Genomic DNA, 26,094 nt, shown 5'->3' with positions numbered 1-26,094 from the left:
TCATGACTCCCCTTTGTCCATTTATGTCGTATGTTCAAGCCGTTGATATAGTCTTTATGCCAGCGTGTCCAGAATGTTTGCTTAAGTTTCTGAACAGTTTGCCAAGATGATAAACGATTGGACGGAATGTCAGTCCAATTCCAGTCTGGTATGCTGGTCAGTGAATCTCCAATGAGAAAATGACCCGGTGTGATGGCGATGGGATCATTAGGATCTGATGAGCTTGATGTGATTGGACGCGAATTGAGAATCGCCTCAATCTCAATAACGTAGGTATTTAGTTCTTCGAAATTGAGCAGAGTGTCTCTCTCTATTCTAGTCATATGGTGTTTGTACGACTTGACCGCGGCTTCCCACAAGCCGCCGAAGTTTGGAGAACGAGCTGGAATGAATTTCCAGTCAATGCCCTCATCGGTGAGATATCGTTGGACCTTTTGATGGTGTTCCTCGGATTGGAGTTGTTGGTATAGTTCCCTGAGCTGATTGTTTGCCCCAACAAAGTTGGTTCCGTTGTCTGAATGGATGCTGCGACATTTTCCACGTCGAGTAATGAATCTCTCCAAGGCTGCGATGAATCCGTCGGTGGTGAGATCACTGACGACTTCCAGGTGAACAGCCTTGACAGCGAGACAGATGAAAACAGCCACGTACACCTTTACCTTCCCGCGATTCCGTAGCTTCTTCTCTTTGATATAGAATGGACCGCAATAGTCCACTCCAGTGTGATAGAAAGGGCGAGCTTGATTGACTCGTTCTTTCGGCAATTCACCCATTGGATAGGTGACAGTTCGTGGTGTACTGCGGATACACCGTGTGCATCTGTAGATATATTTCTTGGTGTCGTTCTTGATGTTGAGTGGCCAGAATTTTCATCTGATCGCGTACACGGTTGATTGAACTCCAGAGTGGTAATTTTTCTGGTGGTTATCTTGGATAATTAACGTTGTGTATGGATGGCCTGGTGGTAATATAATTGGATGTTTCTGATCATATGAGATATTGGCATGATTGAGACGTCCATTCACTCGCAAGATCTGGTATTTCTCGTCAAGAAATGGGCTGAGACGTTTCAATCTGCTGCTTTCTTCAACATATTTTTGGTGTTTCAATATGTGCATGTCCTTTGGGAAAGCAATCGTCTGAATGAGTTTGATGATCCTGAATTGAGCTTCTTGAAGCTCTTCTGCAGTCACTGATCTCTGATGTCTGTTGTGTGGACTCCATCGAAGACATTTGGCGATGACACGATGGAGATGGCTGATAGTTTTGAAGGTTTTGATGAATGAATCATCTAGAGATTGACCCTGGATACAGGTAGCTAGACACGAGAATTTTCTTTTTTCTTGATCATCTACTGGTGAAGATATGATTGATGGAGGCCATTCTGATTCTGGTAGTGATAGCCAGGCTGGGCCATAGTTCCAGAGTGAATTATTGATGAAGTCGGAAGGTGATTGGCCTCTGGAAATGGCATCTGCTGGGTTGTCCTCTGATCGGACGTGTCTCTAACTGCTAACTTGAGTTTTAGTCTGAATGTCAGCCACTCTGTTGGCTACGAATGTTTTTAACTGATAGCTAGGTGTGTTGATCCAATGGAGAGTGATAGTGGAGTCGGACCAGAAAAACGCCCTTGGTATTTCGATGTGGCTGCGTTCTTTCACGGTCTCGTATAGCTGGGATAGCATTACTGCTGCACAAAACTCGAGTCTGGCTAGCACCACGTTTTGGAGGGGTGCAACCTTGCTTTTTGCACAGAGTAATTTTGTCTGGATGGTACCTGATGACGTGATGCAACGGAGATAAATGCAAGCTCCATAGGCCTTTTCACTTGCATCTGCGAAACCATGAAGTTAGAGATCGACGGTGTCTGGAGGAATTACCCCACGATGGTATGAGATGGTCTGAACTTGGTTGAAATCAGTTACGTACTCTGACCATGCTGATTGGATGGTGGTTGGTAGCTTCTGATCCCATTCTAATTGTTGGCACCAACACTCTTGTAAAATGAGTCGAGCTACTACGATGATTGGGCCTAACAGACCTAGGGGATCAAAGATTTTCGCTATTTCAGCAAGGATGATTCTCATGCTGGCTTCTTCAGGGAGTTTGGCTAGCGTATAACTGATGATATCTTCCTGAGACTCCCAATGAATGCCCAATGTTTTCAGAATTGGATTGGTTTCGATGTTCAATTTGCTATTGATGTTGTCTTCTGGGAGTCCTTCCAGAAGATGTAGATCGTTGGATGCCCATTGTCTGATGTTGAGATTGCCCTTCTGGAGCAACCCGGTAATCTGACTCCTGATTATGAGTGCATCCTTGATGGTTTTTGCCCCCGTGAGGAGGTCGTCTACATACATATCTCGTTTCAAGATGGTGGATGCTGTTGGATATTGTTGTCCTTCATCATCTGCTAACTGCTGGAGGCTGCGGATGGCGAGGAATGGGGCTGCTGCTAGACCAAAGGTAACGGTGTTCAATTGGTAGTCTCTGATTGTTCCTGAATCGTCTCTCCATAGAATTTTCTGGTATTTTCTGTCTGCTGAATGTACCCAGGTTTGGCGATACATTTTTTCAATATCGCCGCTGAGTACATAGATGTGGAGTCTGAATCTCATGAGGTGAGTGATGATGTCATCTTGGATAGGTGGGCCTGTCATGAGAGTTTCGTTGAGCGAGATTCCTGAAGAAGATTTTGCAGAGCCGTCGAAAACGACTCTGACTTTGGTGGTTTGACTGGTCTCTTTGAATACTGCATGGTGTGGAAGGTAAAAACCTTCAGAGCCTGGTACGGTATCTGGTGCTATCTCCATGTGTCCAAGATCTAGATACTCTTGGATGACGGCTGAATATTTTTCTTTAAAGTCTGGTTGTCTGGTGAATTTATTTTCTAGTGATTGGAACCGTTTGAGTGCTGGTGCTCTGGTTTCTCCAATCAATGATTTTTTGGAGTTGAATGGAAGATTAACGATGTATCTCCCATCTGAATGTCGTCTGGTATTCTGCTGGTAATGTTGCTCACACAGGATTTCTTCTTCTGAGCAATGTCTGATTTCGGGACCTTCCTCGATGGCCCACGTCTTGGTGAGTTGATTCAATGCCTGAATGGTAGTGACATGACAAGTTTTTGTTGTCATTCCTGGACTGATCCTTTTATTCTGGTTCTGACTGGTAATAGCACCACCAATAACCCAGCCAAAGTATGTATTTTGCAGGAATAAATCTGCTCCGTCTGGTGTTGATAAATTTCTCTGTCCTGGTGTGAAAACAGATAATGCGGGTCCAGCGCCCATCAGCAGATCAATGTTCCCAGGAATATGGAAAGTGGGATCTGCAAGTTTGATGTTTGGTGGGATTTTTATTCCCTCTCGTGGTATTGGATTAGCTGGATGTTTCTTGATGATTTCTGGTACTGTGAAGAATGCCAATTGTTTCTCGAATTGGTTGTGTCTGGATTGAATGATACCAGTGACCTTGGATGAAGTTGCTGTCTGGATGTCTCCAAGGCCACCAATGGATATGGAGTATTGATGCTGGGTGAGTCCAAGAGCCCTTGCTAACCTCTCGGTAATGAGGTTGAAAGTTGCTGCTGTGTCGAGCAAGGTACGGCACTGGATTGGCCGTTTTTCTTTGTTTAAAATATTGATTGTGGCGGTTACCATGAGCTCTTCAACTTTACCTTGGTTTAAAAGAACAACACTGCTTCTTCTTTGGCTGGGTGGTGCTACAAGTCATGCTTGCGTCTGCTGGCTGGTATTCTCTGCGTTGTTGAGGTGAAGAATGTGATGGTGGACCTTGCCACATTTGAAGCAATTGCGCTAGATGCACTGATTGGTCTTGTGGTGATTGTTCCTCAAGCAATTGAGGCACAGATTAGCTTCTCTCACTGCGTTGATTCGTTGAGGCACTGGTAATTTATTCAAGGTTTCACACTTGTAGGTTGGATGACCGTCTCCCTTGCAGATTGGACAGTTGGTGAATACCATGATAGAGAACACGTGTTTTGTTTTCTGCTGACCTTTATCTCCGATTTTTTCAGTTGTTTTGGCTTGATTGGGCTTGTTGGAGCTGGGCATGGACTGGTTGTTAGATACTGTCTGCGTTTTCGTAGCCTCTTCTTTGAGGAATGTCAGTAACTCCTCGAAAGTGGGTAACTTGGTGCCTTTCAGCGTGCGATTCCATTCTCGTCGGGTGGATGAATCGAGTTTTGATAATGTTGTGAAGTATAAAGGGGTGCTCCATTGATCCGTGGGTTCACCCGTCACTTTCATGCCACGAATGTGGACTTGAATTGCTGTAATCAAACGTCGAATGGAGTCTGCACTGTTATTTGACATTTTTGAAATGGTTATGAGTAATTCATAGTGTCGGGATATGATGACTCGTTCATTGTTGTAAGTGCTGTTGATAATTTCCCAAGCCTCTTGATAATGCTCGTTCGTCCTCTCTAGGCCAGAGATAGCCGCTGCTGGTTCACCGGTGAGAGTTCCCTTGAGATAGGATAATTTAGTACTCTCACTGATATTCGGACGATCATGAATATTAGTCTTGAACCAATCGCGCCATTCTCGAAATTTTTCGACACTGCCGTCAAATTTCATCAAATCTAATTTTGGTATCCTGGTTAAAATGTGGTCAGCATTATTTGTCTGGTGTAGAGATGGAGAGGTAGGTGCTTGAGTTGAATCGTTTCCTGGTATTGTTGGTCGGTCTGGTATTGGTTGGAGTAATTTTGCTTGAGCCATTAAGTCAAGAAATTGCTCTCTCATATCAACTTCTACTTCCTCATGGTTACTGTCTGGTTCCTCTTCAGCTAGTTGAGCTGTGATGTCAGGTAGAGTCCTGAACGCTTCCTGCAGACTTTCAATCCTCTGTTGAAGCCTTGCCTGGTTGATGGGAGTATCGGCGAAAGCCGATAGAAAAGTTTCCAATCTGGTGATTGATGATTTGATTGTTCCACGTTTGGATTTCTACGACATTTTGGTTGATACTGTCGTTTGTTCTGATTCGATAATTGTTTGATCAACAGCTATTTGTGAACTTTCTTCCGTACTATCGGATAAGCTTTCGTCTGAATACACTTGTGAGCTACTTTCATTAGTCGTTTCCGCACTCTCTGAATCAGAGATCATGCTCGGTGAATTAAATAAATTGCATCATTAATAATAATGTCTTATGTTTATTCAAAAGGTTTCTAAATACTCGCGCACTTTAAGCTGTCAAAACTGTAAAAGTTCACAAGTCCTCGTGTCACTGCACTGCACTATCAGGTTAATCCGGCTCGAAGGACCATTAAATGTTGTGCCTTTTAATGACACAAACAAATTTTTAGGGAGTTAATATTAACGAGGTTTGGTTTGGGTTCACTGTTTTTATTTAAATGACATAGCACCTGATAGTTTAAAAAATATATTTTATTCATAGACACTTGTTAAGAAAGAACTTTACACTTTATGACAAACTATTTTACACGAGAGATATGTTAGAATATCGACGAGTGATATTTCACGAAATGATTTTAAGTTTTTAATTTTTTGACTGGTCTGCTCGATAGTTGAAAGATAACTGACTTTGAAGAGAGCAAATTTTAGGAAAGTAAGTTGGGAGATTGAGAGGGAGGATCTGGTAGATTTTCAGATTGAGAGGGAGAATCTGGTGGATTTTCATTGGCCATTGAGTTTACAATTTTGTAAGGCCAATACTCATTGGTCGATGAGAAAAATGGTAGGAGTTGCGGGTGGAGACTGGTTAGGGGAGAGAGAGGGTCCGTTTTTGGAATTCGAGTGGTTGGGTGCAATAGAGGGCTGGATGGAAATTGGTTTATGACGGTCGGGTTTCTACGCGACTAAATGCACTGCAAATAAACGCTCGTTCGAGGATTTGTACCCTTGGGATTAAATAATAAATGAGGACGAGGATTAGGCTGGAGGACACTTTAAAATTAGTGTTCGTTTGGTAAATTAGTTTGAGCAGACTGGGAAAGTACGCGGGCGTAGACTTCTATAATAAAATGCTATTTGAAATGGACGGGGAAAACACGTAGACGTAGACATCTATAATAAAGTTCTGAAATATTTTCGATGCTTCTAAAACCGTAATAAAACTATAAAACTGAGTGATTTTTCCCGAGCAGATGTTCAAGCAATAATATTTTTAAGAGATTAACAGAATTTTGAATAATTACTTTCTTTCTGCAATAATAAAATATGTTTCGATTCGGAACAGTAACTGATCAAAGGGAGTTCCCCTCAAACATGAACGGACTGAACCCTCTGAAGACTGAGTGGACGAAAGCTTTCGGAGTTCGATGGAAAATCGTTTACGCTGAACCATCATGAAGATGCGATATTCAGCTTCGTGGATTTCCTCAACAGAGAGTGGACGATTCCGAGGAGCATGTGGATTCTTCCAACGCAGGATGTAAGCAACAACTCTTACAAATCGTTCGAAGTTCAAGAAACGAGTGTAAATAGATTCACATGAAATGTTAGTGAGTAAGCAGATGCTCTTCTTTAGTCCAGGCACTTGAGTGACCAAAGGTTCGATCGACTGCGGCCATTGCGATTGGTCGAGAACTAACCATCTAGGATCTGAGGTCCAGAGAGAATTTTTGACGAAGTCGGATGGAAGTTGTCCTCGAGATAATGCGTCAGCTGGGTTGTTCTCAGATCGGACGTGTCTCCAGCTAACTTGATTTCCTAAAACTTGAATATTTGCAATCCTGTTTGATTCGAAAGTTCTTAAAAGATGAGGGGCTTTCTTGAGCCAGCAAAGAACGATAGTGGAATCAGACCGCAAATAAACCTGATCAATGGAGAAGTCCAACTGAGCCTTAGTTTCGAGATATAACCTTTTGAGGATGGTGGCTGCGCAGAGTTCTAATCGAGAAATGGTAAGTCCGCTCAAGGGTGCTACTCGAGATTTACTGCAGACCAGTTTGATTGACACATCACTTTGTGAATTGCTGGATTTGATATACAGACAAGCCCCATATCCATGAATGGAGGCATCAGAAAATCCATGGATTTCGATTCGAGAAGGATTAGGGATCATAATTTACCGAGAAAATGCGATTTCTTGTAACCTTGGTAGTTGAAGTGCTAACGATGTCCATTTGGTGTGAATATCCTGAGGAAGAGACTCATTCCAAGTGACCTTAGCCTTCCAGAAGTCTTGAATTAAGACTTTAGCGAATAAAGTTACGGGACCTAGTAGCCCTAAAGGATCAAAGATTTCTGACAATTCAGAGAGGAGTTTGCGTTTTGTTGCAGCGACGTTAGGATCAACCTGACTCAAGGGGCACCGCAACAAATCATTTTGGGCATCCCATATGATTCCCAAGGTTTTCTGGACTGGATCATTCTTGATCAAACAGTCTAAATCGAAGCATCTTGTATCGATGGTGTTCCAAGCTGAATGATGATTAGACGACCATTGACGAATGACAAAACCACCGCTTGATAATAAAGCAATCATCTCATCGCGGATTGTTAAGAGTTCATCTAAAGAATCGGCACCAAAGATGAAATCATCGACATAAAAGTCACGGGGAAGAAGTTGACTGGCACGTGGGAAATCGTGTGCTTCATCGCGAGCAAGTTGTTGGATGGTACGAACTGCTAGAAATGGAGCAGCGGCCGTACCAAAACTCACAGTGTTGAGTTGGAAAGTTCGAAGATTGCCCTGATAGGGCCATAAAACCTTTTGAAACTGTCGATCATCAGGATGAACCAGGATTTGACGATACATTTTTTCAATGTCCGCCGTGATGACATAGCGATGAGTGCGAAATCGAAGAACTTGACGACAATTTGACGACATTGCAAGGAGTGGTTGTTGAAGAAGTCAACTTCTCAGTCTTCTGTAAGACGATGGCAGAATCTTTATGGAAGAGTTTAATCTGACCAATGGACAGAACCGACAACGTGGTGTTGAAAACTAACGAACGGTCGATTGACCTTGGTAGATGAAACTGAGAATCAGCGCGTTAAAGATTCTTAGGGATGTTGAATTGATTTCGAGGGAACGTGTCATTAGGCACTGCATTAGGCAATGAGGTTGCATCGGGAATGTTTGGCATTAGCAAACAATTTAATTGTTGTTTGAAGTTATTGTAATTTGAATGAAGAACTAATTGAACATAGTTTTTCGAAACAGTGCACAGACCGTCAATTGCTCCAATGTGAAGAGAACAACTAGTTGGGGATAATTGAAGTGACTTGGCGAATCGTTCTGTGATTAAGTTTACTGTAGAACAAGAATCTAATAGTGAACGTGCCATGACCAAATTACCTCGATTGTTTTGAACCTTGACAACTGCTGTGGTCATCAACTGAGAATCTGATGGAAAGGCGCCAGTCGTGTATGATTGACGTGCTAGTCACTGTTGACCGCTGTTGGATGTGGAAGATATTGCATCCTTGGATTTGGATTGTTGAGAGCCTTTCTCATTGTGCAACAGTGTGTGGTAGTTAGATCTTGACCACTAAGTCCGTTGAATGCCGGACATTTAAAAAGACGATGAGCTTCCTTGCAGTTCGGACAGACCAAAGAGGTGGATTGAGAGGAAGAAGAATCAGCTGTGGACGACGTGACGAAAGTATGGGAAGTAGTCTTAGCAATTTTGCTAGATGACTGAGGAAGATTCTCTCCTGTTCTCTTTTTCGGATTGTGATTACGACTAGGTGTGGATGAGTAATCCAAAGCTTGCTGCTTGAAGATGGTAGTTTGGATGAACCTGAGAAGGTCGTCCAACTTTGGAAGTTCATCCACCTCAAGTTTATCTTGCCATCTTCTTCTGATTACTGGAGGAAGACAGCGCTCGATGATACGAACAACGAAATCGTCACCAGATCGAGTACCAAGACCCTCCAGAATATGAAGATGTTGACGAGCCTTGTCCAGAACTGTCGATAAGTCGTCAGCAGACGCCTTGGTGGATTGAGGAAGATCGAGAATGGCATTTAGATGTTCTACGTCCACAATTCGTTTGTGATCATAAAAATCCAAAAGAGTTGCCAAGCCTTTGGATAATCCTTGTCGCTAGGATCGAATTGGTCGACTTTGGCCAGAGCTTGGCCAGTGAGAGAGTCGAAGAGTCGACTGCACTTTACTACGTCACTGATGTCAGTTCGAGAATGAATAAGAGCAATGAATTTGTTCTTAAATGTTGCCCAATTTTCACGCTTACCATCGAAAACAGGGATTCGAATTTTAGGGAGTTTTGGTAGGTCTTGCCGTTCGGTTATCGTGATGTTGCTAGGGTTTAAAGTGGAACTTAGAAGTGGCTCGACTCATTGCAATTTTGTGACTGCACTAGCCACCTCGAAATATCGAGCCTCAACATCCAAAAAAGCGTCTACTTTAGGATTCTCGTGTTGAAGTGAGGTTAACTCTTCGTTGTACTTCAAGGAATTTTCATAGATTGTTGACGAATTGTCCAGACCCATTTTAGCATTTGTGGGATCAACGTTTAGGCCTTCTAGATATTGTCCTAATTTTTCTAATTGAATGGTAAAGGAATTCAATCTTTGTTAAAGGTGCGCAACGCGTTACCTCTCTTCTTGAGAAAGTTCCATTTTTTAAAGTTTAAAGTTTCTGAATTTCTTATAAAAAGGCTTGTATTTTAAATTAATGGAACTGACGTAACTTTGTGGAAATTAACAAAATACTTGAAAAGAGGAAATAACTGTTTTATGATGATTGAATTTACTAATTAACTAAGAAAAAGCAATTAAGTTCCGTTAAAATGTATCAAATGATGAACTAAAACCTAATTAAATTGCGTTAAATTGAACTAAAAGTAAGTCGTTTGAAAAGGGAAGATGTTATCAACAAATAACGAATTCACTTTAATGCGTGTTAATGTTGTGAACTCCACAGATACGCTCACTAACGCATGCGCGCGAACAGACTTGTCGACTCACATGACAGGAACACAAAGATGAACAATATGAATGAATGGGAAAATAACAACAAAAGAGCAAAATTGAACAATTGAATGCAAGATAAATGTAGCAGACTTATCCTTTGCACTATTTCACGATGCGGAGACCTGCTGGACGGTCACCCTTCCTGGAACGGGAGTGACGGTTGATCGATGACGATACGTGTTGCTTGACGTGATGATTTGTCGAGGAATGCTTGAGAGTTTTTAGAACGTTTTGATTATTTTAAGTATTTGTATGCACACGTCACTCGCAGTTGTAAACCAGGGGTTGTGAGTTTAACCTCAAAGGAGGCACCATGAATTGAAGTTGAAGGCTATCATACCGTAGGTGGTACCTGCATTAAATTATATGTAAAAAAAGAAGAACACAATTTTGTGGGAAAAAGCCTTTCGGCATAAAAAACCCAGATTTATTATCAATACACTAAGTTGGAGGATTCGCTGCGAATGGCGTTGTCACACGTGGGTTCACACACACATACATACAACAGAATGTATTTTTTCATTGTTTAACGGTTCAAGACAACGGCTAGCACGCGTCCACACATATAAATATCGAATCTACACTAAAACTTTAATTACGCAGATTAATTTGGGGGTCGTTTGGCGCAAATTGTTGATTGCGTCCTTGGGAGCGTGGTTTCTGTGCCACGTGGGGACACGAAACCGTGTGATTTCGTGCCGTTGATTGTTCGTTTGTTTGTTGTAAATTCTTAGCCACTTTGCTTTGAATTACTGTTCACTAGTGCACTAGATTTTGTGACGAACATGGGGGGATGTTCGTTAGGAACACTAAAAACGATCTGGAAACAGCGAGACTCCTACAGCGTTGAATTAAAATCCGTGAGTAAGAATCCTAGAGCGAGAGAGTGAGAGTCCTTTATCCACTTCCGAGTGGCTTACTTCCGGTTAGAGTTATCAGTTCCGTTTATTAGTAAAGATTAGTAATTACGCGTCTTTGAGGGCCCAGAAAAATTATCGTGAAGAAGGGCCAAAATTATAGTCATCCGGTTCTTTTTTATGGGGTTCACCCTATTGTTAATCTTGTGGCTAATCGAATAGGTCCGGCTGAAATGCCGGCGCTCCAATTTCGTTGGATTTTCAGGGGTTAATTGGGTACGTTTTTGTTTTGGGTGGAAGGTCGTTTGGAGCGAGTGCAACCATTGTCTCCAACGAATCGCCAGGTTGCCTTTGGGTTTTCGATGAGAGCAACGAGTTGAGAAGGAATTAGTAGTGGAGTAATAACAAGTGCCGGTAACTTGTCTTTTAACCCCGAAAATCCCGGAGATCCGATCCGTGGGAAGCGCCACAGACCCTTAGTAATTATCCGAACGACAATCAGTTCGGCCTAGTCTCGCGTAATAATTAATAAAAAGGAACTAGTTTTGTGTTAGGTGATTAGAAAAGAGTTAGGTGAGATTTGAATAATCGCGCCAGGTCGTGAGAGTCGCGATTAATTGTCGTTAGATTCGCACCTTCGAGGGGTGTGTCCCCACCAATAAAAATTCGGGTGATTGAGCAGTGAATTCCGCGCTCTGAGGTGTCTCGAGACGCTCGTGAGTTCGGAGTTCGGCGTTGGCCCTTGACCTCACCGAAACTAGTGCCAGTACAGTGCCTATCCTAGGATTATAGTGCCCACATTTGGATTATTGTATCTACACGATGGTGAAGAACACCCCAAAGAGGGGTAAGAAACCCAAAGTGAGTTTTTAGTTCGGTTTATTTATTTTTCCGAATTCATTTCGGCTTTTAGTTATTCGACTACGGGGTCTTCAGCCCCGTACGTCGCATTTTATTCTGTTAAAACGGTGATTATGACGCATAATCCAAATTGTGAGGTGCCGATCCCCCCCCTTTCACTCCTGATTGGGTGGTTTTCGTGATTTTTGGTGGGTTATTCGGTGGGATTTCTCCCCTTTTTGGGGGTATTTTCGGTTCAAACCCGGCTCCGATCACACTATGCATCGGCTTATTACGTTGGTTAAAGATCTTTTATACAAATCTATCGGAGAAAAACCCCTCCGGAGGGGATAATTAATCACGTTGAATTGCTAGAGCGCGTCCATTCCCGTTACACGTGGATTTTCGCGCGTAAGAAATTCCACTCGTGTTCAAATTGAGTTGGTTCGCGTAGATAGTTAATTAAAATTATGGTTTGTGGATCTATGTGTTCGGGGAGGCTTCCCTGAGTAATTCATCTCAGGGTTTCCGAAAATTCGCCCTGCCGGTTTCCGGATATTCCATTTTTGATTTTTAAGGATTTCCAGCCCATTTTCGCTGGCGTGTACGCCGTGTTTCTCGAGGGGGAATTCCCCCCGACTCTCGACTCCCCTCAGATACCCATCCACGTTTACACGTGGCTATTCTCACTTCACGCGAGCATTTTTGCGTTTAGAATTCCACTCGGGGATTAATTAACCTGAGGCGGCTAATTATTCAGAGAAAATTATTTTTTGACTCTCCCGGACATTTTGTCTGAGGGTTCGTAATTTTTGACTGTGCCATTCTCGAGTTATGGCAAGTTGAGTTTTGCGGAATTTCAGCCGTTTTGGCTGGTATGAAAAATCGATGGATGAATATGGGCTCCTCTCTCTCGCTCTCATTGTCGCTCGCATACCTTTCCCCCCAATTCTCGGAATTCTCGAGTATTTAGGGATTAGCGTGTATTTCTACTCTCCCCAAATGTTTATTTCGGCATATTTGAGGCATTTATCGGCGATATTAATTTCTTCGAATATTTTTGTCAGATTAGACTATTTTCTATCAGAGTGCGGAGTTAATATTATGATTATTATTATTGTCAGTATTGTTAGTTATTAATTGTAGATTTTTTTCTTTTTTTATATTTTTTTGAGAGAATTGAAATGTCTTTTTTTTTGTAAAATTGGTGATTCTTAAATTTCAATAGTGAAACCAGTAAGGATAATGTCGATCTCCTCCTTTTGTTTTTGCTGTTTTGCAGTTTTGACCGCCCCATTAACCCGTTTCCACCTGAAATCCACCCCTCTCTCCACAACCTAGCACACTGAGCGAACCAAGAACCGTTACCTTTCCCCAAAAATCTAGTTTCCTCCCCTTTTTTTTGTAAGTTTTAGAGTTTTTCGAATTAGTAGAGTTGATTTTGTAGATTCCTCCGGTTTGGTAATTCCGGTTAAAAATTACCTGGCGCCCATAGATTTCTGCATTTTCGAGTTTAACTAAATTCAGGGGAAGAAGGGCGAAGATAATAGGCATTTTAACCCCCATGAAAAATGTCACGGTACAATTTGTTATTAGTTATCTTAAGTTGTTGATTTTGTTGGTTTTGTCGGGTTTTAAGTCAAGATGACTCGGTAAATTGTGGATTTTTGCTAGCTCTCCACACACACTTCAGTGTCGGTTTTTACTAAGTGACGCCATATGCATCCGTCGGCGCGCGCACACATTAGCGAAAATGGTGCCTGTAAGGTGCTGCCACCGCTTGTCGCCAGCATGTGAACGCACCCTCAAACCTTCACGGGTGTTACGATGTAACATTTTCCATAAGCCATATAAAAACTACCATTGCCATAGCATCTACTTCCATTCACAATGGAGCAGCTACCAAGCCATCCAAAGATTATCAGTTGAGGAGCATGTGTAGGTTCCATCACATGACGGCAAATGGTGTAATTCTATTGGCTGAAATTTGAATGGAGTTGATTGTCAGTCTGAAACTGTGCGAGCTATACAAAATCGCGTCGAATGTAAAGCGTCGATTGATAGAAATTTAGAGAGAAAAAATCATCAGTGATAATCCCACGTGAGCTTCAAAGTGATTCAATATTTCCCAGGAACTTCATTGTGAACAAATCAGAGTAACAAGTTTTCGAGGTTTAAAAGTGTCGGCTGCTTACGTGAGAAATTTTTCTTGCACACACCACACCGACTCGTATGCAGAGGATCTTGGGAATACCTAATTCATTTTGAGACTCGAGGGGAATTGGGGGTGCGCTGAGATTCCAACGAGACTCCAGCTTACGAAGATCATTTCAGACGCCGAAAAGAAAATCGGATCTTCTGGTTTTGAATTTGGATTTGGTTTGTTTCAATTTCGGCAAACCATAATATTGTTTTCCCTTGTAACGAGTTGAAGAGGGAAAAGTTCCAACTCCTCCTATTTTTATGTATGTGAGGTCGGTACCGATACATTAATTGAAAAATAACAAGCAGGGGTTCGAGCCCCTTATGCAGGAGCCATCTGACCATTACTTTGGAAGAACGATACCGTTTCTGGAGAATTTCCAATGTTTATGTTTTCTTCACTCCCTCTCCCTGTAACAAACAACCACATTGTACAGAATGTCTGCAGGGAGATATTGAACCTTTTGATAAAGAAGATTTATACAAAAAGGTGAATATCTTCGTAACCGCTCGGTCGATTGCGTCCACCGAAAGTACGAACCTTCAATGTTACGAGAGCCGTAATTATACTAAATTTCAGCTTACTATCGCCATTTTTTCTCACGTTATCGTGCGTACCAGAAGTGAAGAATAAAAAAACAAGCAAGCGACTGTAAGCAGTTGTACAAACATCATTTCTTTAAGTTTCATACCATTCTACATCATTTCCAAGCAAAATTAGAGAATGTCAAAATCAGACGAAAACAATGCTTCTATTCGGAAGGCAAAGAGGACAACAGTGCTATATGTAAAAAAAAATTATGAACGAGTATACATATTTTGATTGACCCCGAGCTATTTGGATTCGAGTATTTTGAGGGGAAAAAATTGAAATTAGTACAGTAATTTTTGAGATATTGCGGAAAGACGGAACTAAGGGAGGACGTCGGTGAGATTTGCAAGTCTCCAATGGAGCTAGGGACTTTTGATATATTATGGAATAGGTTGAAAAGTAAAAAAATTGTGAGCCCAATCGATTTTGTCCCGTACATCGATGACAAACGGCGTTTTTCATGTTTTTACCTTCAGAATCTTCCACAGTTACCAGTTTTCATCAGATTGAAATTTTTTTCTTCGAAATGTTCGTTAGACTTCAGAGAACAAAACTGAGTACCCGTTTTACCATCCGTCTGGTAGATCATTGATAAATTATAGAAAATTAAGAAAAAAATTTTTTTTTGTTCATTGCTCGCGAATTACATCTAAAAAGTGTTAGGTTCGACTAGTTGAAGATTGTATTTTCAAATAATATGTATTCACTTAAAGAAAAATGGCGGGATGAAAAAACATGATTGTGATAAAATGTGTCTTTCCATTTTTGCTTCCGAATGGAAGCATTATAATCTTTAAATTCCAAGTTTCGGATTTTTTGTGTCAGGGTGATTTGAATTTTGGGCTCAGGAATCATAATATTAGGTTTTTAGAACGTGTCCGCATGTGTGTATCTATGTATGTATGTGATCGATTCAGTTTCGCCACGGTTACGCAAAAAAAATTTTCAAATCGATTCAATTGTGGCTTAAATTATTCATCTTCATGTTATCTCGACCGAGTTCGAACTTGATGGTCATTGCTCAACTCTTTCTTGAGTTTTTTGTTACTAATTTTGTACCTCAATTTCTGACCCTTATATTTCTGACCTTATCTTGACCATTCGGAAGCATTTTCCTAATTTGTTAATAAAAACGGGCATAACAATTGATTCTAAATAAAGCAAATTGCCACTTGTTTTCAGTTGTTCAATGATCTATTTGACGGATCGCAAAACGGATACTCAATTTTGTTCTTTGAAGTCTAACGAACATTTCAAAAATGAAAATATGTTAATCGGATAAGAACTGTGGTGCAAGAAACATTTTAAATGTGAAAACATGAAAAACTCCATTTTTCGTTGCTGTACGGGGCAAAATTGATTGCAGTCATATTTTGTTTTACTTATTTATTAACATATTCTATAATATATCAAAAGTCGTAGCTCTATCAAAAAGTTGCAAATCTCACCGACGTCTCCCCTCCCTAACTAACGATATGTTTCAACTGTAAATGCGTGGTTCATTTTTACTATCATACCTCCAACGAAACAAAGAGCGAATTCCTGTCCAGTGGATAGCAAACGATATTTCTTCTGTTTATCGATGGGTACTTTAAAGTGGTGTATATCCTCCACTGCCACTGTTCCGAAAGTCATCACATTCCCCAGGTACGTTGCGTACTTTGCTTCCGAGGTCATCATCGAATCTGGAACGATATATTGTCATCATAAAAATCACAGCGATTACATAGTAATATGACATCTGCTTTAATACAAAAGTAACATATACATTTTGTTTTCAATTGAAATGAAACTGAGAGCCACTACGCGGAACCATGGCGGACTTTGTGCGATGTTTGAGGTGAATGTATATGTAATATAGTTAGAGGGTATAAATGAATAGAGACAGGTGTAACGTCACTGAGTTTATTGTGTATTGGTCGAGAGATAATAGGGGACTGAGAGGGATTACAATTTTGAGATCCTGTGTGGACATTCGTCATCGCTCTTTCGTTCGTTCGTGCCATCTATTATCAATCTAATATATTACAATCATCCCGCATTAAATTTATCGCATAGGTTTCTTATAAATTTAAACGATCTACCGGTTTCACAGTGCGCTTTGGTCTTTCATTAACATTCCATTTTACATCAGTTTTAGAATTCTTCGTTTCACTCAGTTTCCTCGATACATTTTCGTTGCTTAACTCTTTCGGTTCGTTAACAATACCCTTATCAAACTCACACTCACTAATATTAGAATTACCGCGAGAAGTAAAATTAGGAGCCTGAACATTTGGCGGTTCTACTGTTAGATCTAGGGTATGGTCTCGGCCCTCGCTTTGAATCAAATCTGGCTGTACAGATAAATTTTCCTTGTTTATGTGCACAACCTCCTCGCTTTCCAGTTCAGAACTATGAGAATTTGTTTGATTCAATGCAAATCTCGAGTTAACTGAATTTTCTCTATCCTGCCCGTGGTCATCATAAAAATTACCTAATTTTAATAATTGATTTGCATGTCTCTTCCAAGAAATTTTCTTATTATTTACCGGTGAGCAAATTAAATTGTATTGTTCTAATTTTTTTTATAATAATTGCCCTTTGCCACTTTGGTTTTGCGGGATTTGTATAATTACGAGCATACACGAATTCTCCTTCATTGAACTTTACATTCCTGTTTCCATGAAAATAGTCTTTTTATCTCTCTCTCATTTTTTCAGTCATTGACTTTGTCAAAAAATTTAGTCTAGTTTTAACCTCACGGTTGAACATTGGTTTAGAAGGTGTTTCGGCTGTTGTCGAATGAGGTGTATTTTGATAGCTAAATAAATAACGATTCAATAAAACAGAAACATTCATATTTCTCTCTTCAGTCTTACTCAATTTTTCAATACCTCTTTTTACTGAACCTACTGCATTTTCTGACAGCCCATTCGTTGCTGGACGGTATGGTGAAGTACGATGGTCGATAAAATTTAATTTACAAAACTCTTCAAATTTTTCAGAAACAAATTGTGGACCATTGTCCGTTATAATCACTTTTGGTAACCCAAATCGAGCAATGCATTCTCTAAGCTTCACCAACGTATTCTCTGTGTCAGTTTTCCCCATGATAAATACTTCTGGCCATTTAGAATAAGAATCTACGATGATCAGAAACATTTTACCCTTAAAAAGACTCAGATAATCCATGTGGATTCGCTCATAAACATAAGAAGCTTCATTAAATTTAATCAACGGTACTTTTTCTGGTTGTTTCGCAATAGATCTAGAAATGTCACAATGATTTACATAATTTTCAATATCTTTGTCCAAACCGGGCCACCAGAAAAATTGTCTTGCCAAAGACTTCATTTTGCTCATACCTGTGTGTGCACCATGCACTTCATCCAACAATTGTTTTCTAAATTTGTCTGGAATAATGGCTCTGTAGCCCCACATTAACACTCCCTGATCAATTGAAATTTCGTGAGATCTACTTTTAAAAGATTTTAAATCTGAATCCGTGGAATCAGGCCAGCCATCACGAGTATACATATAAACTTTACTCAAAACAGTATCTTTCCTTGTCTCATTTCTCAAATCATCAGAAGAAATTGGAATTTGATCTTCTGTAATGTCCAAAATTTTGTACTAGAAACTTTAAGGCTAGAATAATTTTATGTGAAATCATTAAGAACCAAACCAACAATTGTAAACTAAATTGAGTGCATTTCATCACTTGAACTCGATTAAAAATTCCACAGACATCGGAATGGAGTTCAAAAGTGATGAAATGGCACACTCAGCATGCCCCAATTACCCAATACTAAGATTCGCACGCGAAGGAACGATTGAAAACCGATTAATTGAAACCCCAAAAACCGACTGAACTGCTTCCCCATAAAAATCGAAAGAGTGGGAAAAGTCATACGACATTTTCCACCAATTAAAAATGGACTCGTTGGAGCCCATGTGACAAGTGACCCCAAAATTCATATAAAAATGTCAGAAAAACCAAAATTAAGCAGTCTTGAAGCAGCGACGGAGCAGTAACAATTCTGGTGGAAACAGTTCATTTAATCGGTCCAGTTTTTCAATCCTTCCTTCGATTACACGGGATAGTACTGAATTAATACTAAGTTACGAATAATTGAAATTATCCGGGAATAAAATTTCTTTAACCGAGAGTGGTGACTTTTCTTGCAAATAAGGAATTCGTTGATTGTGACGCGTTGTGGACAGTCACAAACAAACTCTTAAAATCTTAAAATTCAACTGTAAAAATTCATTAAAATATCAACGAGTAGAAGAAAGTGTTTCCGTGAAAGTATCTATAATAGCCTTTAGCGCGACTAATTGCTGGTGAGGAAATTACGGATTTACCCAGGGAGCTACAAACACATCGAATAATTTATGAATAACAGACCGAATTGTGAGTAACAAAAATTTGTAAACCTAAATTTGAATCCTTCAGATCATTCCAGAGAAAGGAATTTTAGATACATAGATTTCTTTAAAATCACGCTTATGTTTTTGTGAACCGAATAGTTACACAAAATATATTTAAATTCAAACTTGATTCCCAGTACAACTCCAAATTTCTTGATTAGAAATTAGTCTCAACTCAAGCCCTATCCCTAAATCAAACCCTTTCTCCCTTATATTTAAAAAAAAAGTAAGAATATAAAACTTTGCGTCTTCCAATAATTATAAAATTCAATAATTTTAGCTTTGATTTTAATGTGACAATTAAAACAGGTCCATTCGACGCTAAAATCCTTCTCTGGACATAACACTTCAACAATAAAATGAAAATAATCACCAGTTTCAGTCTCATTAGTTTTACAATCAAGTGGAAGTCTAGACAATCCGTCTGCCCCTCCGTTCCTGTCTCCTTTTATATACTGGAATTGATAATTAAATCCACTCAAAAATAAAGCCCATCTTTGCAGTCGTCCAGCTGCTAATTGAGGTATTCCCTTGTTCTCACCAAAAAGCGCTTGCAAAGGTTTATGGTCAGAACACAGTATGAATTTATTTCCCATTAGAAACTGATGAGAAATTTTTCACACCCCAGTATATAGCGAGAGATTCATTATGAATAACAGAATATCTCTTTTCAAAATCTTTCAAAATTCTAGAGGCAAAACAAATTGGCTTTTTTGAGTTATCAGGAAAAACATGGAGTAATACAGCTCCGATGCCATATTGAGATGCGTCAGACACCACTTTAATGGTAAATTTGGATCAAAATGAGTTAAAAATCTCTCTGACGACATCCCTTCTTTTATCCTATTAAAAGCATTATCACAATCTCTAGTCCACTTAAAAGTTTTCAATTTTAACAAGTCGTACAAGGGTTTCAGAGTGTCAGACATCTTTGGTACAAATTTGGCATAATAATTGACCATACCAATGAAAGCTTGAACTTCTTGTTTATTTACGGGCTTTGGAGCTCTAACAATAGCCATAACATGGTCAGGATCTTTGTGCAAACTATCTTTGTCAATAATGTGTCCCAGATACATGATCACCGGTTAAAAGAAATCGCATTTTTTTAGATTTAATTTAAATCCAGCTTCATGTAGTCTTCTGAACACATCCCTTAAATTTGCTAAATGCTCCTCACGATTTTTCCCCGTGACAATAATATCATCTAAAAAATTTGCTGTACCCTAAGTTCCTTGTAAAACTTTTTCCAAAATTTTCTGAAAAATTGCACAAGCAGGTTTTACTCCAAAGGGTAATCTATTTACATGGTAAATTCCTCTGTGCGTACTCCAGGCCAATAACTCTTTGGATTTCTCCGTTAGTTCCAATTGATTATACCCGGCTGTAAGATCTAGTTTAGTGAATAATTTACCACCACTCAATTTTGCAAATATCTCTTCAATTCTCGGGAAAGGATGTTTATCATCCTCCTCAAAACGATTTACTGTGATCTTATAAGCAGCGCAAATTCTCAAGTCACCATTTTCTTCTATAGTTGGAACTAAGGGCGTACCCCACTTACTATTTTCCTTCAAGGTAATAACTCCATCTTTTTCTAATTTATCTAATTTTTCATCAATTTTTTTCCTCATAGCAAAAGGTACTGGCCTTGGTTTTTAAAAAATTGGTGTCACTTCTTCACTTAATTTAATATCAACTGTTTCATGTTTAAATTTTCCTAATTTTCCATCAAATAATTCGGCATATTTATCAATTAGCTTTTTCACTGGATCATCCGTATTTACATAATTTACCGAAGAAATATAAAATCCCAAAGGTTTCATCAGATCCCTCCCCAACAAAGGCCTTGAACCATTTCGAACGACAACTAGACATCCCTCCGTCTTTAAATTGTTATTACGCAATTCTACTAAAATTTGACCAATCGGTGAAATTATTTCACCGTTGTACATTCTAAGTCTGACGGAAGTTTTCTCAAGCTTACAATTGTTAAACAATTTCCTATAAATTAACTCTGGGATAACAGATCTACTAGCTCCAGTGTCAATTTCGACATTCAATTTTTTACCCTCAATTTCAATTTGAACCATCTCCGGCTCAACAATTTTGTCGGTATTTGATAAAGAAAACATATCACTAATAATTTCATGAAATCTGTCATCCTCCTCATTTTCTAGAAAATGATTACTAGTAGTCTTTTGTTTAACTGAACATACTCGAGACAAATGCCCTACCTTATCGCAGACACTACCTTTAAATGTTTTATACCTGCATTTAGAAAAATTATGGCGAGTTTTACCACAATATTTACAAGTGGGCTCCGAGTTGTCGCTCTTCTGGCCCGTAGAATTTTTCCCTCTGGGCTTGTTGTTGTAGTTTTGGATCTGGACCCTCTGTTTGATGTCTCTTCGATAATTTATTTGTAGTCGATGGATTTGATCCGCAGGTGTTCTTGATGTTGCCCGGCTCAGTGTGGCTTCCTTATTTCTGGCATTCTCCACAATATCTTTGAGGCTCATCGTTGTGTCTTGCTCGCACATCTTGTCAAGGATTGGACCTCTCAGCAAGCCAGTGATAAACTTGTCCTTGATTTTGTCATCAAGAGTTGCACCAAATTTACAATGGATTGCTTTATTTTTAATTCTAGCAAACCAATCACTCATGGATTCATCGTCTTTTTGCATCAAACTATAAAATTCTACTCGTTCTTTAAAAGCTGAAATTTTTGGAGCAAATTGTTCCTTCAAAATTTTACAAAGCTCATCAAAAGGTTTGGTCTTTGGTACTACTGGATCACACAGGTCTCGAAGAATTTTATAAGCCTCTGATCCCAATTTTGTAATTAACACGGCAACCCATCGAGCTTTTGGAATATTGTTTCCAACGAAAAACTGATCGAGACGCTCGGCATAAAGGTCCCAATCTTCACCAACTTGAAAATCCGACAAAGAGGAAATAATCCCATTGTTTTCAACCATACTAGAAAAACTATCACTTTCCTCTGTATGACCAATACCGAAACCTTGTGTTTCGTGGTTAAATTGTCCTTGGTATACAGAAAAACCACTTTGTTTTGATTCCAGCCGTACCTGGATATCGATCTGTTTCTCGTTCAACTGTCTTTCGACACTCTCCAACTCAACTTTAAATTCGTTGAGTTTGATAAGCCAAGCGTTCAAATTTTGTCGAAACTGTTTTAGAACCAATTCCTCTTGAGCTAGTTCACTTTTTTCCTCTTCAATAAATGTCTTTTTCAGTTGCAAAAACTTTTCACTTTCAGCTAATTTGTTCCTTTTTTGATGCAAACTATATCTCAAATGATTGAATTCTTCTCTTTCTCTTTCAAATTCAATCTTTTGTAAATTTAATTTCTCACGTTCCGTTAAATGCTTTTTTTAATCACTCGACACAATGTTCTCAGAAGACGCACGTTTCATATCCTTTTTTAATAAATAATCCTGTCAATCACGCGTATAAATAAATCTTTTTCACTCGTCGCCATTGTAATATAGTTAGAGGGTATAAATGAATAGAGACAGGTGTAACGTCATTGAGTTTATTGTGTATTGGTCGAGAGGTAATAGGGGACTGAGAGGGATTACAATTTTGAGATCCTGTGTGGACATTCGTCATCGCTCTTTCGTTCGTTCGTGCCATCTATTATCAATCTAATATATTACAGTATACTCAAGAGTGTTATTGCGGAGATAAAATTCCGAAATATGTGGAATTATTCGCCTGGTGATCATAGTCGTGAACGGAGTCGTGTGCAATGACAAATCTTATTCACGTAGTATCGAGAATACTACCTCCGGATCCTATGCGGTCCACAAGTTTGCTATTTTTTATCCATACAACACACATGCGACCGAGCGCCGAATCCCGATTGCTGACTTGACAATACGATTGCGAATGATGGGTCAAAAGTTTCGTTGCTGTGGGGCGGAACTTTTGACGTATTTGTATGGTGCGAGAATTTTGTTTTTATAATTTAGTTTGGGGGCAATTTGTTTATTTCATGTAGGATAGTGGGGGTTGGTTTTGTGGTGGTCCAAACGAGGTGTGTGAGGGCTCAAAGTTTTTGTTTCGTTTAGGGGAACAATTTTGGTCCTTTGCACTTAATTGTTTGGCCCTTTGTTTAATTGTTATTGATATTTTTCTGTAATTTAAATCTTGTACGCCGTTGTTTATTTTGGGTTTTGGATATTTTGGAATTGGGGGAGGATTTTGAAAGGGCGATTTTAGGCTGAGAATAATTTGGACATAACAATATAAATGATCCTCCGACTTTTGTTATCAAATTTTTTAAATTATGGTCTATTAATATTATCAACTATTATTATTCTGATTGTTCGTTAATGAATTCATTAATGTGATCAATGAATATTATTCATCATACTTTTCTAAGTCCCTTCGGGTACGGCCAATCTTCTACTGATCATTCCGCATTGGACTGGACTAAGAGAATTTTCGGATTTACCAATGGCATATATAAATCGTGATGGCCTGATGATCTACTGATTTGGCCGTGCCCTACTGGACTTCAAAAATTGGAGGACTTTCTCCACAATCGCTATACATGACAATGCCCCGAATATTGCCTTATCATCGGAGATTTCATTTATGAAAACGGCTGATGTCGGAAGTACGCTACAAATAGATGCTTGAATTTAGTTCCAAATTGGGGTGGAAAAAAAATTGTAAACATTGATGGTTCAATCTGTCAAAAACATGGGAATTATTGAGGACAGGGTATTGTCACCGAAATAATAAAGATCACAAGTAGAGAAGATAGTGTGGATCTGTCGGGATTATCATTTCATTGGAACTAATAAATTAATTAATGATGTTCGAAATTTTTTTTAAATGTCAAGAGATATTTTGTGTAGAGAATTTTGTGGACTACAAAGCAAGACCTTCTAAGAATTTTTTCTACACGTACGGGTTTCCGAGATAATTACAGAACAATTGGCAATCCGTGGCGTTCCAATGAAATCATTAAAAAATCACATTTTTTGAGAATTGTTGCAATTTTCAAGGTTTTAAAAATTCATGCTGATTTGGAAATCAGTTTTTGGGGAAAACCGCGGAATTAAAAGGAGATTGCCGAATTCTCATAAGGACCTGTTTCGTTGAGAAAAATGAGAGCTACAAAATATGATTTTAGAAAATTTTGTCATCTTTCTTAGATTCCGAAATATTTAGCAAGAACCAACATCTGTAGAATAAGTTGGAACCCTCAATGGGACTGCAGCGGAGGGGGGGGGGGGCTGAGGGTGCAAAGCTCCGCCATAAGGGAGAGTAGAGAGTTATCCCTGGTCCGCCATTACGATACGCGCAGGGCCTAGTTGTAATAGTGTGTTTATAGTGTGTTTATATTGTGTTTATAGTGTGTTTATATTGTGTTTTTAGTGTGTTTATAGTGTGTTTTTAGTCCAATTTGAAGTGCGATTTCATCGAACAATTCTGGATCGTTCACCAAGGAATAAAAAGTTAAGGGCTGTTGAAGGTAAGTCCGTCATGTTCTTCGTATTTAGCCTCCCCAGTTTGGAGACATCAAGGGGGTAAAAAAACAACTAAAATACGGGAGGATCTTGGCTAAATCAATTTCAAAAATCTAAAAAAACTGTTATTTTTTATGAAAAATGATGAAACGCATTTGAGATGATCTGAAAAGGAGAAATAACTTGGAAAAATGTTTCAATATACGAGCTGCTCACCAGCCCAGCAAACAGTGATCGGAAAGTTTGTCGTTAACGAAATCCCATTTGCTGATAAATTGCGGCAAATCGTCGAGTTTTGCTGCCTGGGAGGTATTCAACCAAGATGGCGGCTATACCTGTCAACAAACTCGAAAATTGAATATTTAAATGAATTCAATATTTTCAAAAATTATTTATACTTCTCAAACCTCAACTCGTTTCATACTGTTTTTATAGAAGTAGAAGGCAATTATTCCATTGTTAGTCTATACGCTATACCACCTTTCTGTGGACATGAAAAGGACGGCAGGATTTGATGATCGGAATTTATATTTTCGGGGGTGGAAAATCCGAATTTCTTGGTGTTTTTGCGATCCCATTGAGCAATTGTTAGTTATAAACAATTTTACTTCAATTTTTGATGAAAAAAAGATTTTTCATTCAAACCATGGAACATACCGAAAAATGTTTCAAACAAAAGTTGTTCGTCATTTTCATATGAACAAAACGCTTTTTGATTTATCGAAATCGGCCTAGTGGTTCGCACGATATTGGTTAATAAGTGGGTGTTTTTAAAGAACAAATGATTTTTTATGAAAACGACAAGAGATATCGGAAAATGTTTCGAATAAAAGTTGTTTGTCTTTTCAATACAAATAAAATAGCTTTTAATTTATCGAAATCGGCCCTGTGGCTCGCACGATATTCGCTAATTAGTGGGTGTTTTCAATGATTAAATGATTTTTTATGAAAACGACGAAAGATATCGGAAAACGTTTCGAATAAAAGTTGTTCGTCTTTCCAATTCAAATAAAACAGCTTTTAATTTATCAGAATCGGCCCAGTGGCTCGCACGATATTCGTTAATTAGTGGGTGTTTTTAATGATTAAATGATTTTTTATGAAAACAACGAAAGATATCGGAAAATGTTTCCAATAAAAGTTGTTCGTTTTTTCAATTCAAACAAACCAGCTTTTGATTTATCGGAATCGGTCCAGTAGTTCGCGCGCTATTCGCTAATTAGTGAGTGTTCTTAATGAGCGCTACGGACAAAGATGCTTGTCAATCGAACCACAGACTATCTCCAGTAAGCCTTGAGGTTGTGAAAACTGATGACATTGAATAGGCGTTGAATAGGGAGTACGAATCAAGGCACATGCGACACACGTAGTAATGAACGATGGAAAGAAAATTTTAATTTCCTCTTGTCACACTGACGTATTTGCCCTCGCACTTTATCATCATCCCTCCTTTAAACAAAATGAAATAAAGGGATATGAAGAATTTTATTATATTTTTCCATAAGTAATTTTTTTTCCATCACAGGAACTTTGGATAACTGTTGGTTCGGGAGCAACGAAGAAAATCGCCACTCTTCACATATTTGCTTCTCATTGCGATTTCGATGTCCTTCAATGTCTACCCGCAGTGGATCATTTGATAGGAGCTGATTATACGAGTAAAGCCGGGCGAGGAAAACGCGCAGCTTTGCATGCTCAACCAGAACTCTATCTGACTAACTTCACATGCGGTATTTCTCAATCACTCAATC

General features: G+C 39.1%; 1 protein-coding gene across 3 annotated transcripts in view; it reads right to left on the bottom strand.

Annotated features, from left to right (window-relative positions):
* LOC107045918 overlaps positions 1 to 22,410 on the bottom strand; it is a 28,086-nt gene extending 5,676 nt beyond the window's left edge. The window contains exons 1-3 of one of the 3 annotated variants that reach the window (XM_015268329.1): positions 21,139 to 22,410; positions 15,941 to 16,108; positions 14,145 to 14,242 (exon numbers count right to left, since the gene is read on the bottom strand). In XM_015268329.1, coding sequence (XP_015123815.1) covers positions 14,154 to 14,242; positions 15,941 to 16,108; positions 21,139 to 21,817 — 936 coding nt within the window. In that variant the 5' untranslated portion in view covers positions 21,818 to 22,410 and the 3' untranslated portion in view covers positions 14,145 to 14,153. Of the gene's footprint in view, positions 1 to 14,144; positions 14,243 to 15,940; positions 16,109 to 21,138 lie in introns of those variants that run through there. The other 2 variants (XM_015268327.1, XM_015268328.1) reach the window with 2 other exon arrangements.
* Positions 22,411 to 26,094: the final 3,684 nt, after the last annotated feature.

This window comes from Diachasma alloeum, unplaced genomic scaffold (assembly GCF_001412515.2).
Source record: "Diachasma alloeum isolate Michigan unplaced genomic scaffold, Dall2.0 Dall_scaffold_01132, whole genome shotgun sequence".
NCBI lineage: Eukaryota > Metazoa > Arthropoda > Insecta > Hymenoptera > Braconidae > Diachasma > Diachasma alloeum.
Note: the sequence above shows the minus strand (reverse complement) of the source record. Positions and strands in the feature narration are given on the sequence as shown.